The sequence below is a fragment of the Octopus bimaculoides genome, chromosome 19 (genome assembly GCF_046866305.1).
Source record: "Octopus bimaculoides isolate indiv1 chromosome 19, ASM4686630v1, whole genome shotgun sequence".
Classification (NCBI taxonomy): domain Eukaryota; kingdom Metazoa; phylum Mollusca; class Cephalopoda; order Octopoda; family Octopodidae; genus Octopus; species Octopus bimaculoides.
Window position 1 is genome coordinate 28,876,107 of NC_142946.1, and position 9,606 is coordinate 28,885,712.

Below are 9,606 nucleotides of genomic sequence, written 5' to 3' on the forward strand. Positions count from 1 at the left end.
ATGTCGTCACACATGTTACCTCCATTCACTGGTGATGTGCTCTTACGGTTCGCTCCACTAGAAGCTCACATTGATGCATATGGAATTTCTCCGTCGAAACAACTGCAATTGCTCTATTGTAGTTTACCAACACAGCTTGCAACATCTGCCAGAGATCTAGTTACATCCCCGAACCCAGACGACACTTATGCGTCTGTAAAGGCAGAAATTTTGCGACGCAACACGAAGTCTGCCGAAAGCAGATTTAATGAGCTGATGGCTGATGAAGAATTAGGGGACAGGACACCATCAGAGTTTTTACGCCACCTTAGGGAGTTGAGCGGTGAGTCGACTGACGCCCCTCTCCTACGTAAGATTTTTTTCTCTCGTTTACCGTCTCACGTGCGTACAATTTTGGCGACGGCGCTTGACACCAACACGGTTGATCAAGTCGCCACCATGGCAGATAAGATTCTTGAATTTTTCCGCCCAGCCTGCACACGGCGCCTGTCTCTCTTCTGAGGCTTCATCAATTGCCTCACATAAATCCTCTCCCTCCTATGATGTTTTTGCTGACAAACTGGAAGAACTTACGCGTCAGATGAATGATCTGTGCCGTTCTAAGCGGTCTTTTTCACGCTCTCGTAGCAGATCTCGTAGTCATTCAACATCTAGGACACAACCTGGTATGTGCTGGTATCATACGAAATTCGCTGAAAAGGCACGCAAGTGCATCCAGCCATGCTCCTTTAAAGTTTCGGAAAACTTCCAAGGAAGAAATTGAGCACGTCTGTTTCTTCCTCTCCACCTATCTTTCATCGTGCAATTTTTGTCCAGGATCAGGTGTCGAAGAAGTCCTTCATGATTGACACCGGGTCGTGCTGTAGTATTTGGCCTCTTCGTTTTACTACTGACAAACCTAAGCATTCGCTTATAGTGTTGCATGCAATTGATTCCTCCCCGATAAATACATTTGGTCAGCTTTCTCTACGCCTAGACATTGGACTTCTTAGAGATTTTCAATGGGTTTTTGTCATAGCTGACATTCCGCATCCTATTTTGGGTGCGGATTTTAAAAATCATTTTAACTTGTTGGTAGATGTTCGGCGTCAGAGGCTTGTCGACGATTCGACATCCCTCTTTACGCCGGCAAAGGGCTCTACTAACTCAACTCTAAGTCCAGCGTTTTTTATTGCTACTGCTGGGGATGTTTTTCATTCGCTTCTAGCTTCCTTTCCCGAGCTGATGGGCATAACTTTTAAGCCGGCAAAGCCCGCTCATTCCACCCTCCATTATATCAAAACAACTGGGCCGCCTGTTTTTTCGCGCCCACGACGTCTGGCACCGGACCGCTTTAAGACGGCTAAGGCCGAGTTTGAACACATGCTTCAACTTTTTTAAATAGACGCTAATGGTTGTACGGAGACCGTGTCTGTCGACCGTCTGAAGAAAGCGTATTTTGATAAAACTACATCTTCCGTTGACAATACTGACATGCCCCCCCTTTCAACCTTTGCATACACCTTTGTCAACACCATCACCAATGCATACACCATTATCATCACCATCACCAACACATACACCTGTGAAAACTCCACCTTCGTCGTTGAGAACTACCACAAGTGAACCCTATGTCACTAGGTCTGGCCGTACAGTGCACTAGCCAAAGAAACTCTCCAAGACACTTTATATTTGACTGCGTTCTATATTATTGCATTTTTCAGCATTCCTTTTGTAAAAAAAGGCTCAAACTGTGTTTTTACCTGTTAGTGCTGAACACTCATAGAAATTTCTTGCGTCACTGCATCAATCACAAGTGATTAAGGAACTCCAGTGACGTAACCAAAAAGAAATTTTATTTTGACAGCCAACAACACTTACCAAGCTGAACTTGACTTGTGCCGCTAGAATATCATTTTCCATGTGCATTGTATTACATTGTTGGGTATTTCCATTCTCTGTATTAACAAATTGTTTCACTTTCATTGTGTATCTACAGCCGCATCTTGTTTCAGGCGCCCACTACAATCCTTTCCTTGTTCGTGCTACGCACTCGGGGGGGGGGGGCATTGTAGTGGCGCGAAATTATGGCCGCCATTAAGGAAGTACAATCTACGCATGCGCAAGGGACTTGCCTTCCCGGAAGCCCCTCGAGTGCGCATGCATAGTAAACCAGTACTTAAAGCGCTTCGCGTGCTTTCTTAGCCTCTTTAGCGCGATGCTTTCGACGTGACAACTACTTGCTCCTTTGACATGCCTCAACGAAGCTCTTAATATCCAGATGCCGATTACAAGTCAACCAGCGGCTGCTAGGCTGAATGACACAGGACTTGTAAAGCCAAGCATCACCAAAATAAAACTTATTTTTATTATGTTGTTAATTGTTCTACTGTTTCTTAATATATAATTTTGTTGAAAGGTGATAGGGAGAGGTTAAAGTCTCTATTGTTACTATCAATCTTTTACAGTTTCATATCTTGATTCAGCTTTGATAATATTCTTTTTCTAATTTCCGCGTCTTCCAGTGCCACCAGCCCTTTAACGAATATTAGGCACTTGAACATATCTGGCGTTAATTCTTCCAGCTTAAACCTTTCGCAAGCCTTATTAACCATACCGACTTATGTTACAAAATCGTCGGACTCGTTTATCTTTAAATTTAAACATTCCCACCGAATGTTAAACTGCGAACTTTTCTTTCTAAAAATATTAGTCAAAATATTTATCGTTTCATCGAAACACAATTGTGCGGGCTTTCTCGGCAAAATAAAGTTACAAAAACTTTCATGTACCGGAGGGGCAAGTTTTCGCAAAAGAAGTCTCACCTTCCGTAAACTAGACCATCCCTTGCATTCCTCTCGGAATTTATCATCGCATCGTCTGTAATATGTAGTAAAAGTAGTTCCTTCATCCGGTTTGTAGCGAAATTCTTCGATGGAATATGCAACACTGTCTGCTGAAAATGATTCTGTCGTATTTCTCGACTGCAGTAATAATTCTGTTAACATCTGTAGTTGCTGCTGTTGCTCTTGTTGTTTGACAACTGCTTTCAGTAACTCTTCCATTTCGGTACTATTCGAAACCTCGTCGCAACTCTTATATCGCACGTTCGGATGGCGTGCCTTCGCCAATAACGTACCTACATAACTACCGAACTCTCACTTCCGACGACTCGGTTCAACAGAACTCGACGTCAAGTCTACCGACGGCTTAGGCTCGCTCTACGCGACGCTTTTTCTCTTTATTATAGGCATAAAGCCTCAAAATAGAGGGAACATCACAAGGACAGACAACACAAAACCTGGGGTACATAAAAAGACGTATGCAAATATGAAAAATGAATAATTTAATGAAAATTAAATGGTTTACCTACCCACCAGAGCAGGCAATTCCATTTTACTGTTCAAAGTAATCCTGATTTAATCAGTCTTTTTATACAGTCTTACATATCCCGTATGTATTCCAACAAACCGTTGACCAAAACCACGTTCGGTAATGTGTCATACTGGAAAAACAGTCTTGTTGGTTTTACTTCTTTACCAAATAGTGCCAACAGTTTATTCCCTCTGTCTTCCTCTAATAGTGCTGCTTTCTCGTTGCTGTGAAATAAGTCTTTGTCCAATTTTACTCTTGTTAAATTATTTACTTTCGCAATCTTTTTTTCAATCTCCACATTCTTCTTATAAGTCATAATCATTTTTTCTCTTATCGTCTTCCTCCACATCTCATATCTCTCTTCTTGACTTCTACTTGTTGTCGGCTTCCAGGGCGAGTTACACTCTCTTCCTCTTTCTCTTGTGTTTACGCCGTCTTCCTTTTTGGGGGGGAGGGAGGGAGGGAGGGATGGGTTTGGCGGTGACTCCGCACTTGTCCTTTTCTTGTTTGCCGCTGTTTCTTCTATCTCCACCACTGCCATTACCATCTCTGCCTGATTTTTCCCCAATTCCTCCTGTTTATGGGGACACTTCGCCTACATGTGTCCCCTACTTCTACCATTATAACATGTAGGAGGTCTCCCATCCACCACAATTCTAAATCAAGTCTCATCGGGGAGCACCAGTTCTTCTACCATTTTATGCAAATCTGGTAGCTTTATATGGACTAGCACTTCTAGTCCATAATTTCTAGTCCAATTTATCTCATTAGACTTCTCCACCTTAATTACTTCTGCTTCCTTTTCACAGTTATCGACGATGGCTGCCACTAGCCACGTGTCGTATATTTCCGGGGGCACTCTCTCTATCCTGACTCTTGCGGCTCGTTTTCCGCAGTAAATTGGCAAGAGTGCCCACTTGGCCTTTCTTAAAGCCACAGTGAAGTACCTGTTTTTTTCTTTGGTCACAAAATGCACCTCCACTGTGCTGTATTTCTTTCCTCTGGTGTAGAAAGTGGCCACTTCTTTGGCTTACCGCATACTTCAATTTCTATGTCTTCAATTTCTGCTACTTCCATACGTTTGGTTTCAACGTTCAATGTGCGATATACAGTAATTTTCTTCTCGGCTTCTTGTAAAAATTCGACAGGTGGCACTCCCTCTCCTTTTCAAACAGTCCATTAAACTTTTTGTCTTCTAAATTCACTTCTTTCAGTTGCAGCATGTCAGTTGACAGGCTTTTGCCTGCTACTGCAACGTAACCGCTAGCTTCCATATCTTCACCCAAAATTGGGGAAGAAAGAAACAAATTCAACGATAATTAACAAAATTCCAACAATGTAACAGTTCCAAAAATTCAAGATACAATAACTCACCGCGCTCAGCAACAACGTTATCGCCAGACTAAATCAACAACTCAAAAATTCTCTACACAACTCTTCTACGACCAACTATAACGTCCACCATGAATTGGACTAGCCTACTTCTCGTCTGGGGGCGTCCATAGAACAACCAGTAAACTTCAAGATTTTTCAGAAAACATGTAATCACAAAATGTTGGAAATCGGTATGAAATTTTTGAAGATTTTGAAATGAAAAATTCTTCTTTTCCCATATACTGTTTACTCATTCTAGACGTTATATTTCTTTCAGAGGCAATGGTTTAATATACTGTAGATAAAGATTGTATTTACCAAACATTTGACTGTAATGCCAAGCTTTCTCAGAAAACATGAAGTCACAAAATGATGGAAACCAGCATGAAATTATTTGAAAGTTTTGAAATAAAAATTTCTTGCTTTTGCATTTACTATTTCCACATTTATGAATTTGTTCATTTTGATACACATTTGTCGGATAGAAAAGTACAGGTTTAATATACATTAACTTATAGATGTGATATATTTTCAAAACATTTCACTGAACTCTCAAGCTTTCTCAGAAAACATTAAGTTACAAAATGATTGAAATTAGCATCTAATCGTTTGAAAATTTTGAAATGCTTTCGAATTTACAACTTACACATATATGACTTAATTTTTCTGACAAACAATTGTCATATGCACACTTATTTTGTTCATACACACTTGTTGGATTGAGAAGTAAAAGTTTAATATATATCAAATGATAGATATGAAGATTGTATTTACCAAACAATTCACTGGAGTCTGTAGTTTCCTCTGAAAACGAAGTTGAAAAATATTGTTAAGCAACAAGAAAATGTTTGAAAATTTTGAAATCAGAAATACTTTTCTCCACAGTTGATATTTCCACATTTATCACTTTGCTTTTCATGATACACACTTCTCGGATTCTGAAGTGAAAGTTTAATATACATTAACAGAAAATGTAAAGTCACAAAATGTTGCAAATCAGCATAAAGTTGAAAATTTTGAATTGAAAAATTATTCTCTGCCCATATATCGTTTATTGAAATATTGTTTGCCCATATACTGTTTACTCATTCATGACTTTACATTTCTCTGACACACATTTGTTTCATTCAGAAGTAATAGATTAATATGCATTAACTGTTAGAGGTGAAGAGTGTTTTACGAAATATTTCACTGAAATCTCAAGCTTTCTCAGAAAACATGAAGTCACACAATTTTGCAAACCAGCATGAAATTGTTTTGAAATGAAAATTCTGTTTTTCGCATTTACTATTTACTCATTTGTGACACTTCATTTTCCTCATATACATGTGTCGGATGGAGAAGGAATTAGTTAAAATACATGACCTGACCAGTCTCAATAATATATTCACTGAACTCAGAAAATTCCTCAGAAAACATGAAGTTGCAAAATATTACATGAAGTGTTTTGGAAATCTTGAAATGAAAAAATTTTCTTTTTGCATTTACTATCTAATTAGCTGTGACTTTTAATTTTTCACACATTCACGTACCCGACTGACAGGTATCAGAAAACCTGCAGTCACATAATATGGGAAATCAGCATTAGAAAATTTTCAATTCAAACATTATTCTTTGTCCGTATACATTTTACTCATACATGACTTTATATTTCTTTGACACATGATTCAGAATTAATGCGTTAATATACGAAAACATGAAGTTGCAAAATGATAAAAACCAGCAAGAAATTGGAAATTTTCAAACCAAAAATACTTTTTTCCCCACTTACTATATACTCATTTGTTACTTTCATTTTTCTGACACACACTTGTTTGATTTAGAAGTCACGCGATGATATATATTAACTTGCAAATGAGAAGATTACATCTACATTTCACTCAACATTCAGAAAATATGAACTTGTAAAATATTGCAAATCATAATGAGGTTGTTTGGAAATTTTGAAATGAAAAATTCTTTTCGCATTTACTACTTACTGATTTGTGATTTTTCTCACAATCACCCGTCCAACTGATAGTTGTCAGGAAACGTGAAGTCACAAAATATTGGAATTAAGCATCAAGTTGTTTGAAAATTTTGAATTGAAACATTATTCTTTGCCAATATACTTTCGACTCATTCATGACTTCCTATTTCTTTGACAAACCATTTATTTGGTTCAGAAGTAAAGGGTTAATATACTAAAACTGTTAGAGGCGAAGAATGTTTTTATCAAACATTTCACTGAAATCTCAAGATTTCTCAGAAAGCATGACGTTGCGAAATCTTGCAAACCAGCATGACATTGGAAATTTTGGAATGAAAATTTATTGTTTTCCGATTTACTATAAGCTCATTTTCGACTTCCATTTCTCTATAACACACTTGTCTGATTTAAAAGTAATGCATTAATATAAATTCACTTCTAGATGTGAAAATCATATTTATTACACATTTCAATGAAATCTCAAAATTTCTAAGAAAACGAAGTTGCAAAATGTTGCAAATCAGCATGAAATTCTTTAGAAAATTTTAAAAGAAAATTCTTGTGACATTTCATTTTCCACATTAACATATATCGGATGCACAAGTGATTGCTTAAAATAAATTACGGATATCTCTGAATGATATAACAAACATTTCACCGCAAAATGTTGAAAATGAGCATGAAGTTGTTTGGAAATTTTAAAATGAAAAACTTGTTTGATTTAGAAGTCATAATTTAATATACATTACCTGATAGCTCTGAAAATATATTTACCAACTGGGGATACTCCTGTTTTGTTGTCAGTTGCAGTAGACTGCTGCCAAGAGACATCCAAATAAGTCTGCATATTACAAATCTCGTAGGGCAGACCGTCCAAACCCGGTGACTTGTCTCTCGCGCAGCCCATCGCATCTTGCACATCAGCGGCTGTAATGGGACTTTCAGAACAGTCTGAGAGTCATGGCAGGCTATGTAGGTATCTATCCTGCGTTCCGACTCATCAGTCGTCCTCAACAATCTGGCAAAATGTTGCTGAAAAACCTCACACATCCTTTCGCGCGAGTAACTCGCGCCCAAGTTGGTGTATCAAAGACCGAATGGTGGCTTTGTTGCAAAGTTTCGCCTCCGCCGCCCGGGCCCCTCGGGTGGCTCCAATTCCCTCGTTTCTTAACGCACGCATCCTAGCTCTGACAACGAAACTTTGTCTTTAGTGTTTAAGTGTTGGTCAAAAGCCAACCTCGCCACGATGCCACTTCTAAGTGCCTCTTCTAATTTCATAGATAGACACACAGATAGATAGATAGACAGATAGATAGATAAATAGATATATGCATATATAGATAGATAGGTATATATATATCTCAGCCCAAGAATTACAGCGTGATGTGCTGCTTGACTGGTCCCCCCCTCTCTCTCTCTCTTTATATATATATATATGATGATGATGATGATCTTTTCTCCCGCCATGCCTCTGTCTACCCCTCCATCCTCTCTAAATCAGTCCCTCTCCCCCCCCCCTCTCTCTCTCTCTCGTAGTTTTTCCTTAAGGTTTTCAGGTTCTGGGTATATATAAATGAGAAATCCATTCTAAATTATCTCAATCTCTTCTCCGCTGACATACTACGACGAAGTCTCCAAGATGCAGATAAGATAGAGATTTTTATTTATTTACGGCCTCAAACATCTCATACCTTTCGCGCTTTAGTCTGCCCTCTATTATTTATCTTGTCTCTCTCCATGAAATTCAATTGAATTCAGTTTTTGTCTTAAATTCATACTTATTCATTTTCTAAGCTTCCTAAATTCATGCTACGTATATATTCTATTCACCTAGATTTCATTGCTCTTTTAAAAATTACGATTTATGCATTGTTGTCTCTCAAATATTTAAAATCTACGATTAAGAGGCCTATCTCCTCGCTGACGGTACCTACCCACCCCTACCCATTTTCCTTTATTCAAAAATTCTTATCGCTCCTTTAAAATTATGGCTTTTAAGTGTTGATTTCTCAGCCCAAGAATTACAGCGTGATGTGCTGCTTGACTGGTCCCCCCTCTCTCTCTCTCTTTATATATATATATATATATGATGATGATGATCTTTTCTCCCGCCATGCCTCTGTCTACCCCTCCATCCTCTCTAAATCAGTCCCTCTCCCCCTCTCTCTCTCTCTCTCTCTCTCGTAGTTTTTCCTTAAGGTCTTCAGGTTCTGGGTATATATAAATGAGAAATCCATTCTAAATTATCTCAATCTCTTCTCCGCTGACATACTACGACGAAGTCTCCAAGATGCAGATAAGATAGAGATTTTTATTTATTTACGGCCTCAAACATCTCATACCTTTCGCGCTTTAGTCTGCCCTCTATTATTTATCTTGTCTCTCTCCATGAAATTCAATTGAATTCAGTTTTTGTCTTAAATTCATACTTATTCATTTTCTAAGCTTCCTAAATTCATGCTACGTATATATTCTATTCACCTAGATTTCATTGCTCTTTTAAAAATTACGATTTATGCATTGTTGTCTCTCAAATATTTAAAATCTACGATTAAGAGGCCTATCTCCTTGCTGATGGTACACCCGCCCTCCCACCCCCCTCCACCGGAAGTGCATTCCTCTGTCATCCTGTCATCCTCGGCTGTCTCCCGGAACCCATCTAGTGGCCTTGGCCATCCTCTCTCCAACCTTTGGGTAGCGCATTAAGTTTGAGTAATGTTTGCAGGTTGTAGGTACTGTTTTGCTTATGAATTCTTCCAATTGCAAGTTTTCTTTTCCGGTACACGACACTGCTTCCCCCTTTCCCAGGCCACAGGCCCACACCCCCAACACCCATACTGTTAGGATTGGCACTCTCAACGTCGGCGCGCTGAAAGGTAGGTCTGGTGAAATTGTTGAGATGCTTGAAC

The 9,606-nt window shown here is 38.7% G+C and overlaps 3 protein-coding genes across 3 annotated transcripts; 2 read left to right on the forward strand and 1 right to left on the reverse strand.

Moving 5' to 3' along the window:
• On the forward strand, positions 1–501 carry LOC149131810 (uncharacterized). Its single transcript, XM_089366407.1, has one exon. It carries the CDS (start codon positions 1–3, stop codon positions 499–501), a length of 501 nt encoding a protein of 166 aa, XP_089222533.1.
• A 339-nt stretch (positions 502–840) lies between these two features.
• LOC149131811 (uncharacterized) lies at positions 841–1,380 on the forward strand. The gene has a single exon (XM_089366408.1). It carries the CDS (start codon positions 841–843, stop codon positions 1,378–1,380), a length of 540 nt encoding a protein of 179 aa, XP_089222534.1.
• Positions 1,381–2,600: 1,220 nt separating this feature from the next.
• Positions 2,601–3,044, reverse strand: LOC149131812 (uncharacterized). The gene has a single exon (XM_089366409.1). It carries the CDS (start codon positions 3,042–3,044, stop codon positions 2,601–2,603), a length of 444 nt encoding a protein of 147 aa, XP_089222535.1.
• Positions 3,045–9,606: the final 6,562 nt, after the last annotated feature.